This window comes from Cyprinus carpio, chromosome B2 (assembly GCF_018340385.1).
Source record: "Cyprinus carpio isolate SPL01 chromosome B2, ASM1834038v1, whole genome shotgun sequence".
In the NCBI taxonomy this organism is placed as follows: domain Eukaryota; kingdom Metazoa; phylum Chordata; class Actinopteri; order Cypriniformes; family Cyprinidae; genus Cyprinus; species Cyprinus carpio.
Window position 1 is genome coordinate 17269697 of NC_056598.1, and position 19753 is coordinate 17289449.

At 36.7% G+C, this 19753-nt stretch overlaps 1 protein-coding gene across 2 annotated transcripts; it reads left to right on the top strand.

Moving 5' to 3' along the window:
- Positions 1 to 485: 485 nt before the first annotated feature.
- LOC109088939 (E3 ubiquitin-protein ligase MARCHF6) lies at positions 486 to 19408 on the top strand. Of its 2 annotated transcripts, XM_042718396.1 has the most exons (27): positions 486 to 815; positions 1578 to 1677; positions 3041 to 3114; positions 4284 to 4427; positions 4543 to 4615; positions 4820 to 4988; positions 6049 to 6241; positions 6344 to 6405; positions 6491 to 6523; positions 6603 to 6654; positions 7158 to 7216; positions 7318 to 7398; positions 7682 to 7750; positions 8065 to 8139; positions 8299 to 8334; positions 8415 to 8549; positions 8635 to 8754; positions 9173 to 9273; positions 10811 to 10948; positions 11470 to 11674; positions 11792 to 11861; positions 12653 to 12834; positions 13019 to 13153; positions 14516 to 14605; positions 14720 to 14852; positions 16651 to 16786; positions 17638 to 19408. In XM_042718396.1, exons 1-27 carry the CDS (start codon positions 797 to 799, stop codon positions 17723 to 17725), a joined length of 2772 nt encoding a protein of 923 aa, XP_042574330.1. In that variant the 5' UTR covers positions 486 to 796; the 3' UTR covers positions 17726 to 19408. The 2 variants fall into 2 exon arrangements, with proteins under 2 accessions (XP_042574330.1, XP_042574331.1); XM_042718397.1 differs by lacking the exon at positions 8299 to 8334 and having other exon boundaries at positions 493 to 815.
- Positions 19409 to 19753: the final 345 nt, after the last annotated feature.

A 19753-nucleotide genomic window follows, 5' to 3' on the forward strand; every position in this document is an offset into this window, starting at 1 on the left:
GCATATTTAACCCTTAAAACCACATTTAAACCTTAACATCTAATTTCCATTACAAAAAAATCCCATTCACCACAAAGCCTTTCAGAGCCTTACACACCACCAAATCAATTATTTGCATTGTGGGGACCATATCCTCATTCAAAATGTTACCTACAAAACATGAGAGGCCAATAAAAAGTCAATATCCCTAATAGGAAAAGGTGTGTATGTGTGTTTGCACACGCCCAGGTGTAACAAGATTCAAAGTCACATGCCTCACCCCCTTAACACACATACACACCAAAAAAAAAAACTGCCTCCAGTATTTTATGCTGGCATTGTGCCCTTGTTATAGTAAATTGCCATATACCATGATGCATACGTATAGTATATTTGTTTCCAAAAATAAATAATGATTAGATCTTTAGAAAAAAATATGCTAACATGATGCATATCGAGATGTAGTAGTGCGATTTCATTCATCTACAATCCAGCGCAGTCACCACCGAAAAACGCCGGAAAGTGTCGCGTTCTCTGCGCATGCGCGCTGTTCTGTCGTAAATCGAAACCGTAGCAGCACATTCAGATCCAGAGGCCACAAACATGTTAAACCGAGGAGGAATATAATCGACCAACACGTAGCTTGATCAGCGCTATCTGTGAGCACTACACGGAAAAAGGGGTCGAGTCTGGGGTTACGCGGCGTTCATGCTTGGATCATGTTGTATTTTAGCTTAGTTGTGAGCTGATATTGTATTTTGTTCCGCGGTGAGTGTTATGTGTTGACTGTAAAGAGGACAGTGCGTCACCGTACAAGATGGACACTGCCGAAGAAGGTAAGCTGTCTAGATACGGAGGCATTGTGGCTGCTGTCTGTTTCCATGTTGTTGCTTTTTAAACGCGCTACAGAAGTATGTTTATCATTATGTGAAGATTTAGCCGGGGCACGCAATCAAATATGCATCTGTAACGTTAACTGATGTGGCCTTTGCAAGCTAACGAGCTAAATGTTTTCCTGCCAGCTTGGTCTTTAGTACAGCTGTCATCCTCCAAACACGTCCAAATAATATCAATTTGAACTTGATTTCGACTTTAAAGGACGTCATGGAAATTGTTAAAAGTAGTTTATCACCATAACGTTTGTAACTCACGTAGAATGGTTTATTTGTGTATTTTGGCCAGGTGTAAACGCACCTGACATATGCTGAAATAAACGAAACGTAGGATATCTGTCAAATCACGTCTTCCATATTTAAAACACTGCCTGAAATGAGATCCCATTGATTTTTGAACTTTATGTGTGTGTGAGTGATAGTTGTCTCTCATGTTATTCATTATTAAATAGTTAAGATTTATACTGTTGTTATAGCAAGAGGAAATTGATTGGCAAATTAGCAAGCAATAATCTTGCATGTATCTGCCCTTTTATTTTTTTTTAAACAATATAAATGGAAAATCATAAAACGTATTAAGTCTCATTTTATAACTTTTATACAGTGTGTTTGTTGCAACACTCATATCAAGTTCATTCTCATTTAATTGAATGTGTTCTGCACATATTGGTTTTAAATGTTTATTTTGGCCATCTTTTCTGGCAGCTGACATTTGTAGGGTGTGTCGATCTGAGGGAACTCAGGATAAACCCCTCTACCATCCCTGCGTGTGTACTGGAAGTATTAAGTTCATCCACCAAGAATGGTAAGAGCTTTGTTCATTCAGTGACAAATTCCCTGTATGACAACGGTTTTATACTGTTTTATAAGATGTTTATTTTGGTCATACAATGTGTACATAAGTGTCAGAGTCCGTAGTAATGGGACATTAGAGGTAACATTCAATGATGAAAGCTGGCTCATGTCTAAAGGCACTTTATAATTAGTTTATTGTGTCTGCTGTAAAATTCAGAGGATGTAATTTAAGCAGGTAACTACACTGAACCTGCTGTCCTGCAGTAATAATTCTAGGTGTCCTACTCAAGATGAGTCAGTAATGGCAAAAAATGGGACCGCGTGAAATGGAAAACCACTTGCAATGTAAGAAGGAGTTCCAAGTTCTGACAAACAAGAATATGATCTGATCTGACAAAGGCCTTGCTGTTCATTAGTAAGCTTACAAGTCAACAAGTGCAGGCATTAAGCATAGTTAAGATGATTTAGTGGAAGTCTGGTTGATACAATACCGTTCAAAAGTTTGGGATCAATAACATTCCAAAAAAGTTTTTGAAAGAAGTCTATTATGCTCACCAAGGCTGTATTTTTTTGATCGGAAACACAGTAAAAATATTATATATTGTGTATATATTGTTATATTGTGAAATATTATTATCCTTTAAATAAACTGTTTCATATTTTACAGTGTTTTAAATTGTAATGTAGTCCTGAGATCTGAATTTTCACAAAATATTATTCCAGTCTTTAGTGTTGCATGATGCTTCAAAAATATTTTGCATTGAATTGTAATTTGCTGATTTGGTGGTCGTGTAACATCTCGTATTATCAAAGTTGAAAACAGTTGTGGAAACTCTGATGCTTTTTTTAAGGGTATTTTGACTATACATGTCTTTGCTGTTACTTTTTTTGATCAGTTGAATGCATCTTTGCTGAATAAAAATATTAATTTCTTTAAACAAAGGTAAATGACTGCAACCTTTTGAATGGTAGTGTGTATTGCTTTGGCAAAAGAAGATAATAAATTGAAAATAGTGTTGGATTGCACATTTCTGTAACACCCAAAATCGGCTAATTTGGCATTTTCTAGAACTGTATGTCTGTCAGTAGATCTAGGTTAACCTTTCTATTGGGGCCAGTTATTTTTGTAAGGCTTTGTGTTCAGTTTTTTTGTTCTTTTCAGTTACTGAATGGAAAGCGTCAGCAACACCCATTTGACTAACCGACTAGCTGCAACTTATGAGCTCAGGGGTCCTCCTCAATGTAATAGTTCCAGCTGTTGTTATTCTTCCCGTGTGGAAATGGGAAACGAAGCAGAATTTTCTGTGCTTTTTCACACAAGTCAGATCATCATCCTCACGGCCGCTTCCTGCCCCCCTCTTGTGTTTTCACAGCTTGGTGCAGTGGCTTAAACACAGCAGAAAAGAGTACTGCGAATTATGCAAGCACAGATTTGCTTTCACGCCAAGTAAGTAACCCACCCTCATTACATTCTTCAGGGGAGGTAAAGCCACGAACGGCTCTATAGAGTCACAACAGCCTCGAATGGCCTGTTCAATAGCAGCGATTGTGTGCTTCAGAGCCAAAGGGTTCTTTGGGTTGATCATGTGACGTAAAAGCACGGCACTCGTGTTGCTGAACTGAAAAAAGGTTTTTACACCCAGAGTAAGTTGTTGCATGGCTTTACTACAATGAAAGTGTTTTGATGTAATTTTGGTATTTGCTTTTCAAAAGCTTTGGGAGGAATGTAAACACAAGCCCTTTGGAAAGTCTTACTTACAGTCTTCTGTGGGAACTTAATGCATTACTGAACATGGAATGACATAATTAAACAAAAAAAGCACCAAAATTGCAAAATGGCTTAGTGAGTTTATTAAATCACAAAGCATTGTGATTTAATTAAATACCTATAGAAGCTGCGTGTTTTAGAGTGAAACTGGTACACATGAGCAGCTCATGATTCTGTGCTTCCAGTGTGTCAGAATGGCTCGGTTCTCAGTTAAAATCACTCCATACAAAATCCTCTCTGCATGTGCTTTGAGTTTGGGTTGTTTATAGCATGCATTTGGTTATGGAACATGCACCAACAACCATCTTCCCAAACGTATAAAAAGGACTTATATTATATGATGTTATTAAAAGAGGATATTATTGGGGTGCTTGTTGTTTTTTTGTGCAAAATAAAAACTTTATGGTTTTTGAATGAAGAAATGAAGACTGCCATAAATATTAATATTGTAATTTTGCAGTTGTAATATAAAAAAAATAATAATTATAATATAATTTTTCATTGGTACTTGGAAGTTTACATTAGAAAGCTACAGTAGTAATATTTCTTATTTTTTATGTAATATTTATTTTGCAATAGTAATCTTAAAATAATAGTAAAAAGTATTATTTATTTTTACATAATTATTTAAAGATTTTAAGATCACAGTGTTAATCAGAAAAAAAATTCCTATGAATTAGATACATGCCATTAGATACAAGCACTAAATCCTTGTTAACATTTTGTTTGCTCTTAAATGTTGCCACCTCTGTTTATGTGGACAATAATTGTTTTGATTCTCAGAGTTTGAAAGAGATGCTTTAGAGGAGCCCAAAATGTTTATCTACAATTGTCTCTTTTTCTTTCAGTTTACTCCCCAGACATGCCTTCACGGCTCCCAGTGCAGGATATTTTCGCAGGACTGGTCACCAGTATAGGCACGGCTATCCGATACTGGTTTCATTACACGCTTGTTGCCTTCGCTTGGCTGGGGGTTGTACCTCTAACAGCATGTAAGTGATACCCAGAGGTCACAGTCTGGTACGCTGTTAGTAGTACGCTGTCTTTTATCCCCATGTTGTGCATTTTATACGATGTTCCTCACATAATGTTCTCCTTTTCCTGTAGGTCGCATCTATAAGTGTCTGTTTACTGGCTCCGTAAGCTCTCTCCTGACTCTGCCGTTAGATATGCTCTCCACGTACGTACCAGACAGGAAAGCTCTCAAGTTTTCTCCTTAAAATATTCATTTACATTGCGGATCGGCTCATTGTGAACTCTGAGCATGATGGGTTATTTCAATCCTCGCTGCGGTCTCGGGTTTAGCCGTGGACTTGGTTGCGTGGTGAATAGTAATGGATGGATATTTCAGAAGTGATGATCAGTGAATGTTCATCCTCTGCAGGGAGAACTTGCTGGCTGACTGCCTGCAGGGCTGCTTTGTTGTGACCTGCACCCTCTGCGCCTTCATCAGTCTGGTGTGGCTGCGGGAGCAGATTGTTCATGGTGGAGCCCCGTTATGGTTGGAGCAGAACCAGCAGCAACCTGCTAATGCAGCAGGACCACCTAATGAGGTATAATATCTATTTGACATCACATCACTTTTCATCTGATGGAATTCATATCACACTCAAATTTAATGTGTTTAGAATAAACAGTAGTGATTCACTAATAAAATTGTGTGATTAAACACACTTCCTTTTAACTTTAGTTGTAATTACTACATTGGCAAGTACAAGTTTGGGGTCGGTAGGAATTAAAAAAAAAATGTTTTTGAAAGAAGACACTTCACTAAGGCTGCATTTATCTGATCAAAAATATAGTAAAACAATAATATTGTGAAATATTTTTACAATTTAAAATGACTGTTTTCTTTTTGAATATATTTTAAAATGGCATTATGCCTGTGATGGTAAAGCTGAATTTTCAGCATCATTACTCCAGTCTTCAGTGTCACACGGCCCTTCAGAAATCATTCTAATATGCTGATTTGGTGCTCAGGAAATATTTTGTATTATCAATGTATTGTGAAAACTGTGATACATTTTAAGCATTTCCTTTTTACAAATTCCATATGATCTTTTTTGACATGATGTTCAATTAATAATAATAAAAAAACTGTTTATCTAAAAAATATTATTACATTTTTAAATATAAGTTTAACCAAAAAATGGCGTTATGGCATTTTCAGCCCAATTTATTTTCTGGTGGCTTAAACTTCTGTTTATTCCTAATAAACTTTCTATTTTCATTCTTCCACAATTTTCCAGATCAGCAACTTCTGTACAGCAAAAATGACATTCCTGTTACAGCTTAAGGCAGCAAAACTTTCTGAAAGCTTTATATTCTTTAGAGACCAATTATACAGGTTGTGCCATAACCCTCTTCGTTTACTTCGCTTCCTGCTTACTGTAATTATCATTTTGATTTGAGCACAACAAAGTGGCCTGCCTGACCTTCTGTCATTTTCAAATCCCTCATTATCCCCTGAAGCTCTGGAGACTGCACTCAGCTTATTTTTTTCCTGGTTTGAACCAGATGCAGTTTACTACTACTACTTCACAAACCCTCTTATGTACAGATTCCACCATAGTTGTTTCCAATTTTCTTCATTGTTAATATCCTATCCATTAGGCGGCTGGCCAGGGTAATGGGGGTGCTGAAAACCAGCCCATGCCCGCACCGGCTGAACCTCCAGCAGAAAACGCTGCAGCGGCTGAAGCTCCTGACCTCCACGCTGACCCTGCAGAAGAGATGGAGCTGGATAATGAAGATGAGGAGGATGGAGGAGCTGAAGATGTGGCGGATGCCAACAATGGAGCACAGGGTATGATGGCTTTAATTAAACAACTGAGAAACTTTTCAGGGGTATAAATGCAAACTGGTGCAAAAAGCTGTTGGGCTGCAACGTTGTGTTTGTTCTGTGCAGATGATATGAACTGGAATGCTCTGGAATGGGATCGCGCAGCTGAAGAGCTCACTTGGGAAAGGGTGAGATTATGTGCTATATGTCACTGTATCAAACATCAGACCAAAATCTTGCAGAGAAACTTTAAACCTGTTCTTCCCTCTTTAGATGCTTGGGCTTGATGGGTCCCTGGTTTTTCTGGTAAGTCACTCAAATACTTAATTTCTCAAAAAACATCCTGTTTAAAAGAACTAAAAATGAATACTTTTTTATGCTTTAGGAACATGTGTTCTGGGTGGTCTCACTCAACACACTCTTCATCTTGGTGTTTGGTAAGCATTATTTGTTTAAAACAAATCATAGCATGAATGCATTCATGTTCAGTAACCCAATATGAAAACATTAGCTATGTTTCCATCCAAAGTTTCTAATTAAACTTATGCGCAAAATTGGAATATCGCACAAAAATTTACGAATAAAGCATTGTTTCCATCCAGTAAATTGAAGAAAACAAAATCGTCACTTCCTGATTAACTTGTATATACATATATATAATAATGTCTGTATGAAATAAATTCCGAGCTTCAGAGCGCGCAGAAACACGGTCATGTTATCTTATTTTCGGAGCTTGCTGTTTGGGAAGACAGTTCTGGGAGTGAACTATCATGTTTTTTTTTAATGCGCATTTTTAGTATTTATGCGCATCTCGGCGTTTCCATCCAGCTTTTTTTTTCTTTTAATGCAATTTCCCATAATGCGCAAAAAGGATAGAAACATAGCTATTGACTATGTTTTTTAATTACAAACTTCAACTCTTAAAATCATCCCTCCTCAGCTTTCTGTCCCTACCATATTGGCCACTTCTCAGTGGTTGGACTTGGTTTTGAAGAATATGTAAGTATCAGATTAGTTTTAGACCTTTTATCCAGATTTGATCAAATTCTTTGATGCAAATGCAGTTTCAACATTGACAACTGTCTCTCATCTGTTTTCAGGTTCGTGCCTCACACTTTGAGGGACTCATCACTACTATAGTTGGATATGTCCTTTTAGCCATCACACTCATTGTGTGTCATGTATCCTTAAACACTCAATAACACCTGAAATAATCACAATCCAAGTAACTACCTTTTCTCATTTACCAAGTCTTCCAGGAAGTTACACAAGAAATATGACTAGAATCTTTTTTTTTTTTTTTTTATGAATTTGCCACACATCTACCTCCAAGTCATCCAGTTTCAGTTTATGTTGTCATCTAGGGCAGTATTGCAGAAATACTCCTTCTCATATATGATATCTTAAAATGGGAAGTTTCAGTAATACGGCCCCTGATGTTCCTTTCCTTAATTCAGATCTCAGGGATTAGCAGCACTGGTGAGATTTCAAAGATCACGCCGCTTGTTAGGAGTCTGCTACATTGTCGTAAAGGTCAGTTACATCAGCAGTTTATATGCACTGTTCTGCAAAGCCATGTTTGCTAAACTTGAGTAATTAGAAATTGGGAAAACAATGACTTAACATTGGTTGCAGCAACTGGTTTTGCCAAAGATCTTTGGGATTTACTGAAATTCTATTTTCTCAGTCACATTAATGCTATAATTAGGTTACATTATCTAAGCTTAAATTACAGGCCTGGGCCTAATACACTTATTTATGCTGCTATGTATACGTTTTATATTTGCTATTCGTTTAGTATCGGTCATGTACTTCTTTTATTGAGACTCATATTGTGTTTCTTCCAGGTGTCTCTTCTAGTAGTTGTAGAGATTGGCGTGTTCCCCCTCATCTGCGGCTGGTGGCTTGATATCTGCTCTCTGGTATTTAGTTTCATTTTATCAAACTAATTTAAGATATGCATTTCTGTTCATGTTGGCCCAAAAAGGTCTGTAATAAATTGTAGAAAGCTATTGGTTAGCATTCCCATTCATCTCAATGATGGCTGCTCTGCTTCATTTCCTCTTTTTTTTTTGTTTAAGGAGGAAAAAAGTAATGAGTTCACCATTAAAACCTTAGTAAGTTTAGTTCAGGAACCTTAAACTTAGTATTTGTCAAACAGAAAAGGTTAACATTTGTTTATCTCTCTGTTTTGTAGGAAATGTTTGATGCCTCTTTGAAAGACAGAGAGTTGAGTTTTGAATCAGCCCCAGGGACCACCATGTTTCTTCATTGGCTGGTGGGGATGGTCTATGTCTTCTATTTTGCCTCTTTCATTCTTCTACTCCGAGAGGTGGGCATTTCTATATCAGTTTAATCATGCAGAAGATTTTTCAGGAGATGTTTGAGGGATGCAAGCGCTTTTCTTGTATTCTTAGGTTCTGAGGCCTGGAGTCTTGTGGTTTCTTAGAAATCTGAACGATCCAGATTTCAACCCAGTGCAGGAAATGATACACCTACCAATATATAGACACTTGAGACGATTCATATTATCAGTGGTGAGTAAATGTTCTACTATTTTTGAGACCCTTTTCAACGGATCCCCTTAAATTTCATGGTGATGGTCAAAAAAAATGGAAGAAAAATTATTCAATGGTTTTGCATTCTCTTGCAAAAGTATAGTTTTCCTCCAAGTTACTTTTGCATTCCCTCGCAAAACTTTTGTGATGGAAGTAATACAAGGTGGGAGGAAAACTATGGAACACAGTACTTTTGTAAGAGAATGAAAATGCTTTGTGAGCAAATGCAGAGTTTCTCAGGAGAAAGCGATACTTTTTTGAGAGAGTGCAAAAGCCTTTTTCCTTCCACCTCTTATTTTTTTTTCCCATTGCCATGCCCCCCCCCCACCTACCTTTAGTGCTCAATACTTTTCTGTTTTCCATGTTCTTAAATGAAAAGGTTTTTCTCTCTTATCAGGTTGTGTTTGGCTCAATCGTTCTTCTCATGTTGTGGCTTCCTATCCGGATAATCAAACACATCTTCCCTTCATTTCTTCCCTACAATGTGATGCTTTACAGGTAAATAAAATGTATTTCCATCTCATTGTCATAAAGTCTTAAAGCTTAATATGCCTTGAGATAATTGCCTATACTTTGTGTAAAGATTCGGAGCTTGTGGACTAGGTGCTTTTGCTTGTTTTACTGTGTAAATCCAGTCAGAGATTACAACCAGAGGGAGCAAAGTGTCTTCATGGTTAAAAGGGACATAAATGGGAAGTGCTAATTATTGCTGTCATGGCAGACCTTTGCTTCATTACCTAATGAGTGTCAGGACTCTCTGTAGTGTCAGGTGGGCCTGTTGCATCATTTGGCAGGTATATTACACCTGATGTCATCATTCCCAGCAGAGCATTACTACAGTCTGATCTAGCAGAGAGCTATTAATATAATGTCCACCACAATAATGCCACAGAAAGTCTCCTCACTCTGTGGAGTATTTTTCCTTATGTAACCCTGCTGTCCTCAAAGCAGTGCTGAGCTTTACAATCATCACTAGGCGAATTCTTTGAACAGCTGTATTGTTTGTTAGGGCACTGACTCTGACTTCTGCGGAAAGAGGCCATCTTTCACGTGTTTAAGAGCTTTCTTATGTAGTCATGCATTTATGGGTCATAAGGGTGAATACATGATGTAAGAATGTTCATTTATTGGTGAACTATCCCTTTTTTTTTAACACTACATAACTTCCTGTTTTCTCCTGGTTCACTAATTGATGTCCTGTTTAACTCCTCGGGTTAATTCTGAAATATATAATGAGTTTTTAGAACACTGGTTTTCAATTTGTGTGTAGAATAAAGGGCTGTTCACATCAAGGATGATAACTGTATCGATAATTATAACTTCAAAGTTTTAATAATCATTTTGGGGAATGGGGAGGTGCACACCACAACTATTGTTATAATGTACAATATAGTTAGAATAACTTTCATAAAAAAATGACACAATGTCTTAAAGTAAATAGAATGTTCGTTCATTCTTCATTGATGTGGCACTAATAGTTATTGTTATGAACAGGCCTTAAAGTCTGTGGTTAAGCATTATTTGAAGAAACTTCCCCATTTGGTTCTAAAACATAAATGACATGGTTATTTTTAAATCGTTGTGCTTTAAAAGCATATTGTTGACAAGTTGCTACAGAACAACTACAATGGTGCTTAGATAAAAAAAAAAAAAAAAAAAACTACAACGGTGCTTAGATAAATGACACAACAGTAAGTTCATGCACACACAAAAGGGACAGTAGTGTTAGCTCTATTTAAAATGTTCCTATTAGTATTCAAGAATTATAGGAAAGGATGAAATAAAATGAGCTTATCTGGGTGTCACAGTGTGAAATAGTTATTTAAAGAGGTCCTGGAAAAATGCTACAGATCTGGTTAGGTGACTCCCAGGCCATTTTATTCTAAAAACCAATTAGATGTTCCATAGGGAACCCATAGAGGTTTAGCATTATGGGTGACCTACAAATCGATGTCATGCTCTATTGCAAAGTGAGAAGAGTGATACCAGTAGTTTATATACAAATGTAATGACTTCCTCTCCCTCTCTCTTTCAGTGACGCTCCAGTGAGTGAGCTGTCTCTGGAGTTGCTTTTGTTGCAGGTTGTTCTTCCTGCTCTGTTGGAACAGGGACATACTCGGCAGTGGCTCAAAGGTCTGGTGCGAGCGTGGACAGTGACCGCTGGATACTTGCTGTGAGTCTCACACACATTAACCCAGTTGCTCATTACGTCCGTTAACCTCATGGACTGAAATGACTTTTCCTGGTTTTCTCTGTGTTGTCCTAAAAAAATCTGTCACTGGAATTGAACTTTGTGTTAGGGTAGCACGATCATGACAAATCATAACTGTGGAATATTTCCGTTGATGTTATAATAACGATCATTAGTTTTGATTCAACAGATCTTGGGGTAAAATATATTTTATGTGGTATTTGTATGCCCATTTTATTCCATTATAATCAATGAATGCTGTCACTTCAGAGTGTAACTGTTTGAGCCGTGCAGTTCACATGTACAGAGTTCTGCACTTTCACAAATGCTTCTGTTAAAATCAGTAAAGCTGTCCACATTGTGGAATAAATCTCTAATTTACATTATGCCTACACCTTGATTTTAATAGGAGGGTTTTGTTCACCTTTCTTTAAACTCTTTCTTGAATCTTTGAAGCTCTAATGATAATCTCAATTAATGCTACGTTGTGCCACACCTTTCAGAGACTTGCACTCTTACTTGTTGGGAGACCAGGAAGACAATGAGAACAACGCCAACCAGCAAGCCAACAACAACAACCAGCAGGCCCGAAACAACGCCATTCCTGTGGTGGGAGAAGGACTGCATGCTGCCCACCAGGCCATACTGCAGCAGGGGGGCCCAGTGGGCTTTCAGCCCTATCACCGGCCCATGAAATTTCCTCTAAGGGTACTCCAACTCTGTCAGATTGTCTTTTTTATAATAGTGAATGTCTTGAGTTTGTGAATCTGATTTTCAGATTGATGGTCTTTAATGTTTATTTTTCTCTTTTGGCCCCCTTTGTAGATTGTGTTGCTGATATTGTTCATGTGTGTGACACTGCTTTTGGCCAGTTTGGTGTGTCTCACATTACCAGGTGAGAGTCCAACAAATTGGGATCTTATCATTTGCTCACTCTCATATTGCTTTATAGAACATAAATGAAATAGAAGTTGTAATAAAAAGAATTGTGCTGATTGCATTGAGCTTTCAATGTTCAAAAGGGATTTAAAAGCAGTTTAAGTTGTCAGTCAATTAAATTTCAAAGCTTGTGTTAATCAAAGCTATCATGCAACTTTGCAAGATTTAAAACACAATAGTCTTATGGACCATTTTAATGGTGTTTTTAAAGTTTGAATATGCAGTCCCTGTGCCTTGTAATTGCATGTAAAACAGTGACCCACACAGTCTTGGAAATGTAGGTTACACTTCATTTTAAAGGGTCTTTGTTACAGTATAATTACATTTAAGTACAGAGTAATAAGAATTAACAACATATACTTACTATAGGGTTAGGATAAAGTTTTGGTTTATGGTTAGTTGCATGTAATTATCCATCATTTTGCTAGTATTACTATAGTAAATACATGTAGTATGTAACAAGGACACTGTAAAATAAAGTGTTACTGAAACTTCTCCTTTTGTGCTCCATGGATATAATAACAATTTATATTCCTTATTATTTTTGTTAAAAGAAAATGCAGCCTTGATGAGCATAATAGACTATTACTTCAGTGTGTAAAAATATTAAAATGCTGTTATTAAATGATATTTTCCTTAAAACCTTTATTTATTTATTTCTATGCTGATCTGTGTGCTTTCAAAGAGAGAGAGAGAGCATAGAAAAGTTTGTCGCACAGATTTTCAGCAGTGCTCTGTTTGTCACAGTGTTCACTGGACGCTGGCTGATGTCCTTCTGGACGGGCAGTGCTAAGATCCATGAGCTGTACACTGCAGCGTGTGGGCTGTATGTGTGCTGGCTCTCCATCAGAGCGATCACCGTGCTGCTGGCCTGGATGCCTCAGGGGCGGAGAGTCATCCTGCTCAAGGTTCAGGAGTGGACCCTCATGGTACTGAATGCAGTGGTAGTGGTTTCATTGTGGCTTCAAAGGAATGGAAAAAGGGGGAATAAATTAGGATTTTGGGGTTATTTTACTGCAACATACATGACTTAAAAACTATTGATCACATACAAAGGAACTAAAGACAGATGATTCTATTAATGAGCCGTGTTGCTGATTTGTGTGTATTCAGATTATGAAGACACTGATTGTGGCTGTGCTGTTGGCTGGAGTGATCCCTCTGCTCTTGGGACTGCTGTTCGAGCTGGTGATTGTAGCTCCTCTCAGAGTGCCGCTGGATCAGACACCGCTGTTCTACCCCTGGCAGGTAAAGCACCAATACTAGTCCTGCTCTTAAAGGCACAGTTCACCCAGCATAGATCAGATGTATAGTTTACTCACCTTTATGTTGTTCTAGACCCCTATGGCTTTCTTCCGTGGTACGCAAAAAAACGCTAATTGTAAAGAATATTCTTTCTACTTTTTTCCGTGTAATGAGTAAATGAGGATTGGGGCTATCAAGCTTCAAAATCACACAAATCCCACCTTTTAAAGTATCAAAAGCAGTCCATATGACATAGTTGACATTTTTTCAAACTGCATGTTAAAACCAATGGTGCTGGGTAACAATTAATTGTGATTAATTTTTTTAATGTATATTTATTATGTATATGTAAATACACACACATGCATGTATATATTTAAGAAAAATATTATGTTTATATGTTAAATATTTTAATAATATGAATATAAATATATACATGTAAATATTTTCTAAATATATACTGTATGTGTGGGTCTTTACATAATAAATATACACAGTACACACACACATAAACAAAAAATTTTTTGGTAGAACTTTATTTTAAGGACTTATTCTCACTATTAACAAATTGTTTATTAGCATGCATATTACTAGCATATTGATTGTTTATTAGTATTTATAAACCACATATTAATGCCTCATTCGGCATGACCATATTTTAGATCCCTTAATCCTACCCCATACCTAAACTTAAAAACTACCTTACTCTAACTATTAATAACCAGCAAATTAGGAGTTTATTGAGGGAAAAGTCATAGTTGATAGTTTATGTGTTCCCTATTCTAAAGTGTTACTTACCACTTTTATTTTGGGTGTGATTAATTGTTGGCCAGCACTAATTGACAATCTTTGAGTATGAAAGAAAACTCTTACTATTTACTCACCCTCATGCTGTCTTAAAAGTATATCACTTCAGAAGAACACAAACCTGCTTGCATTGCATGGATTCATAGAGATCTGAAATCTGAAGAAATATACATCTGGGACAGCATGAGTGTGGGTAAATGATGAGAGAATTTTCTGTTCTTTAGTGTTGTGAGTTCTTTATACACAAATAGTTTAAAAATAACCTTGACTTAGCAACTGTGTTCTCACCTGACATGTCCACTGTGTGTCAGTATTTATCTGACCCAGCTTTTGTTTTTGTGCCATGCACTGTTCTCTGTTTGAGCTAATGAGCTGTGTCACTGATGTACCGGAAAACAGATTTTGGTTGGATTTACTCCAGTAGCAGGCAGTTTTTCAACAGACTCCTTTTGCCCTACTAATCTGTTTGGAGAACTTAATTTCCACAGGCGCTAAGTGGGGCACAAAGGTACGGCCGTGTCAGTGGTATTGACTCTTATTTTTCTCTATACTGTTAAGGACTGGGCTTTAGGAGTGCTGCATGCCAAAATCATTGCTGCCATCACCCTCATGGGTCCCCAGTGGTGGTTGAAGACCGTTATTGAGCAGGTTAGTGACTGCTGTGAATATTGTTTGTTCATGATCTCTGTGGTGCTGTTAAGGTTCTAGATGCTTGACTATAGATGGGTACACTCACTAACTGAACGATTTACTGCTTTTCAGGTGTATGCCAATGGAATCAGGAACATTGACCTTCATTTCATCATCAGGAAGCTGGCGGCCCCGGTCATTGCTGTACTGCTGCTTTCTCTCTGCATCCCCTATGTGATTGCTGTAGGCATCGTCCCCCTTCTAGGTGGGTAGAAACAATGCTGGTGTTAGTCAAAGCTCTCACTTTCTCAGAACATGTTTGTATTAGGCTTAGTTGTGTTTAGTGTAAATGTAACTTTTATCTGTTATAGTTTGATGCTGTAATTGGTCAATCAAAAAAATTATTAATGTTTTTGTGATATATATGTTTTTCTGTTTTTTTGTTATAATATGTGATTTTATATTATAATATATTTTTTAAAGTGTAGTTTTAATATATGTGTTTTAGGTTTCTAGAGAGGTTTATATAAAGAACATTGATGGAATTTACTGTATAACGTGGAATGTCAAAATTTGGATGGATAAATCAGAAGTAGGTCAGTACACTTAAATCAATATGCGGTATTGTTTAATGTCTATGAATATTAAGAAGCAAAAATACTATTTAAATATGAATCCTGCATATCTCTGTGTGAATGAATAGCGTTTTCAGCCTCTGCTGCCTCAATATATGAGTACATGAACACAAACATAATCTCCAGAGGTGCTCTGAGAGTCACTTCATGAGAATTTTAGCACTTTTTTTTTTTTGAGAAAAACTACTGTCATATCATATACAACAGAAACCTAAAGGTCTTTACAGCAACCCGACAAAATAAAAGTTTGGTTTAACTTGAAGTAACTGTGACAGAAACATTTTACTTAATGTAATGATTGTATTACTACTACTAATTAAATTAGTATTAAAACATTATTTTTAAGGAATATTTACAAGAAAAATTATTTACCAGAATTTATTTAGCAGAAAAATGTAAATACACAACAAAGTATTTCTAAAAAACACAGAATTTGGGGAAAATAAAACTGAATTTGAGAAACAAAATAAAACATTCAAGTAATTTTTGTTCAACTTTTAATAAATTGCTATTATATTGTGTCAGTTTCATGATTACAATTAATTAGAAATGATTTTTGATTAATAAAATGTAATTTAACCATTAAAACAGTGTCCAGAAAAATTCAAATGGAAAAAAATAAAAAAGAAACAGTGTCCAGAAAAATGTAAAAAAATGTGGATTAAATAAATGAGATCAGCGCCTGTCTAAGATTTGGTACAACTGACTTCATAGGCCTTTATATAGTAAGTTCTTTGATTCCTTTCATCCTGGACATCACATAATAAGTGATACTGTCATTGCAGTTGGACTTTATTTGATTCTCATCTTTTAGAAGAGGTTTTAGCACTCACTCGAGTGGCTTCATCATGTGGAGATTCGAGTGGTCTTCAATCAAAGAGGAAAAAGTCCAGTTATAACAGCTGCATTGTAAATGACTACTTGAGCTTTTTAAGTGCAAAAATTCAGATGAAATCTGAACAGTTAGGCGCCCTTCATACTGCATATGGGAGTTTTATAGTGACCTTTTAAGATTCCAATAAATATCTGTTTGTTCGTGTCAGGACACAACCAACTCTCTATGGCTCATAAAGAGCAGATCACCATCATTCTGCATATGTTCACATATACTGACTCATTTCGGTTACTGCACCACTGAAAGCATTCTGGCTGTGTCAGTGGCTGTTGTGGGAGTAGTGTGGTAAAATTAGCTCATCACTGGCTGTGCTACCAAACATTAGGGATATCTTACATGCCTTAAGAAGGCCAGGTGTGTTCTCAAGGACCTCAGTCACCCAAAATAGAACTCTCTTTCTGCCTGAAATCATAATTAAACAGTCAAAAACCATCATGTATCTTAAGACATGTTTTTCTTGCAGAGGTTTTCTCTCATGTAACAATACGTTAGCACAGTTCTCCATTCTAACCAGCTCTTGTCACTCTGAATAGGGGTCACTATGGAGATGCAGAATCTGGTGCAGAGGAGAATCTACCCCTTCCTTCTGATGGTAGTGGTGCTGATGGGTATCCTCTTTTTCCAAATCCGACAATTCAAGCGCCTTTATGAGCACATCAAGAATGACAAGTGAGTCTTGAACAGAGTTTGAAATTAACTACTTTCTTAAGAGCCAGTACTTGCCAATACAAATGCCTAGAGGATTTGATTTTCAGAGACGTTTTTGTACCTTGAGAGAATTTCAGTAATGTGCCACCCATTTGCTCCACCATTCAAAGACTTGGGGACAGATTTTGTTTTATAAAAATAAATTAATACCTTTACTTAGCAAGTATGCAATACATTTATCAAAATTGATAGACATTTAGAATTTTATAAAAGATTTGTATTTCAAATAAATTTTCTTTAGAACTCAAAGTATCCTGTAAAAAAAGTTTACGTAACAAATCAGCACTTTAAATTGATTTCTGAAGGTCCATGTGACTAAATTCTGGAATAATGGCTGCTGAAAATTCAGCTTTGCATTGCAGTAATAAATTGCATTTTAAAGTTGAAAATGGTTAGAATATTTTACAATAAATAAATGCAGCTGGGGTGAGCATAAGGTTCTACTTTACAAAACAAAACAAAAATATCACCAACCTCAAACTTTTGAAAATAGTGTGTCAAATATTGCAATTAAATGATTTAAATTAAATGATCAGTTATGGCTATTACCTAAAAATAGTACTTAGTAAATATTATTAAATTTTAATATAATACAGCTAGTATAATATGGCATATATATCATTAGATTGCTTGATACATAAAACTTACATTTTAGATATTTGGAACATTTTTGATAATTTTTAATAGAATTTATGTCCCACTTTGGAATACGAATAAAGTCTGTCTCTTCACACCTTACTGACACACTTTACTGATCAGCTTGTTTATCTGGGCTTTGTGTTGATTTGTTTTGTTCTTTTTCGTCCATGCAGGTACCTTGTTGGACAGAGACTTGTGAACTATGAGCGAAAAGCTGGCAAGCCCAGCACTACCACACACAGCAGTTCAGTGCAGGAGTAAAGAGCTTGAGATTGCTTTGGAGTCACTGTTTTTGTGTGTGAGTGAGTGAATGACTGAACAACCTTCCTCTCCTGCTCCCTTTGTGTGCGTCCATACATCCAGCACGTCCACAAAGACTCAAAAACGGACCTCTGGCCTCTCTGACCCTGCCAGCAAAAAGGGACGAAAGAGTCATGTACATAAACAGGGCGAAAGAGTGAATCTCTACAGCCAGCCAACCGTGGATTAAACAGAATGTCTCACTCCTAAAAAGAAAAAAAAAAGTGTTAATTTATTAAATCTGGTTGTTACCTTATTTGTGGAGATTTGTTCGTGGCAAGACTCGACCCACATGGTTCCTTTCATCACCCTCATGAAGAGGCCAGTCAGACTCCAGGGATGAAAAGTCTTGAAACGTCTGGGTCATAATGGAGCTGGACTGCCACATTAGTACCTTTTTATTTATTAGGTTTAAATTTTCAATGAAATATGATCTTGAAGTTTTGGAATGAGAGGGTCTTGTTTGATTTGATGCTTTCGGTAGTGTGTCTTACCTTCATTTCTCGATGCTTTAACCTCCAGACCAGAAGCGGATGGAGATCGGAATTAACAGTTACGTCACACCCATCTGCTTCCTGTCATGTGGAAAAGGGGGAATTTTGTTTCACCAACAGTTCGCGTGCGACTGTTGTTGACCACCAGTTCCTAGAAGCACAGAGTCAGTATCTAGCAGCTGAAGCGTAGTTTGACGGTAGAGTTTATGGCTCACAGTGAGCCGCGAATCTGATCTCTGCCTACTAGCTCTGCGTTCAACTCTGAGGAAAAAAAAAAGGTTTAGAGTGCTAGTTGAATCAGTGGTTGAGCTAGCATATTTGTTTGCTGTTCAAGTTGATGTCGACTGTTGTATGTCCGTCTCGTGCTCAGCATGGCCTAGCAACACTTTCTCATAGATGTAACTCTGGCACGTACACAGGTTGTTGCACTTTTTTAATTTTAGAAAGCGTCTTTTAAGAGCAGCAATAGTTCAGAATCCCCTTAGACCAAATTTTAAGTCCTCACGCATATGGGAGCTCACTAATGTGGTTTATGATTCTCTCATCGGTTCGGTAGAAGTGTTTCGTGTCTGTAGATAAGGAGGAGATCCTCAACACGTTTGTAAATAAATGTAACTTTTCGATTGATCGTAGCAGAGTATGTATTTCTCCATTTCAAATTTGCTGCGTCTGTTACAGGTTCACGATTCCAGAAGAATTGGTCTCAGACGGCTTTAGAGATAGTGTTAATCAGAGCTGAGATTCTATAAGTGACCTTATAGTATCTTATTACATTGAAACTGGATACTGTATGCTTCTTGATAGCTTGCGCTCCTCTGAAAGGCAAATGTTCTATTTTTATATGTGCAACTAGTGACACTGTTTTCATGTTTGCTCAGCCATTGATTTGATTTCCTCTGAAGTTTTCAGCTAGAATCCGGGTGAAGGTAGTGGTCCAGCACTAAATGCCTTCGTGTGTCTGGTTTACTAAGCCTTTTCCTTTTCATCGCATGTTTGTGTGAGAAGTATTCAGTATTCGGAATGTTTTCAAACCTCCTCCTAGGAGGCTCTCGCTGTAACAATTACATCCTCATAATGGCAGACTTTTTTTTTTTTTTGCTGTTGTTTGTTGAAAACTTTTATTACAAATATTAAATCACAAAGTGTAGTACTTACGGTGCTTTGTGTCTTTAATCAAACACAAAATCATTTGTGTACTTATTTTCATGCAGATCACTGACCAAGTGAATTAGAAATTTAATAATGCAAAAGATTACTGTCAGTGTAATATAAGGATGTTTAGTATACAAATGACTTTTAAAGCATGTTTGATGTATCATAATAATAAGTTTAGGAACATCTGACTTTATAAGACTTATTATACACACAAAGCTAATAAACATGTTGGATGGTTGTGGTACAAAAACAACAAAATACAGAAAAAAAGTTACTAATTGCACAATTCATTCAGAACATGCATTTAGAACAGGACAATTCCTGTAAGCATGTAGAATAA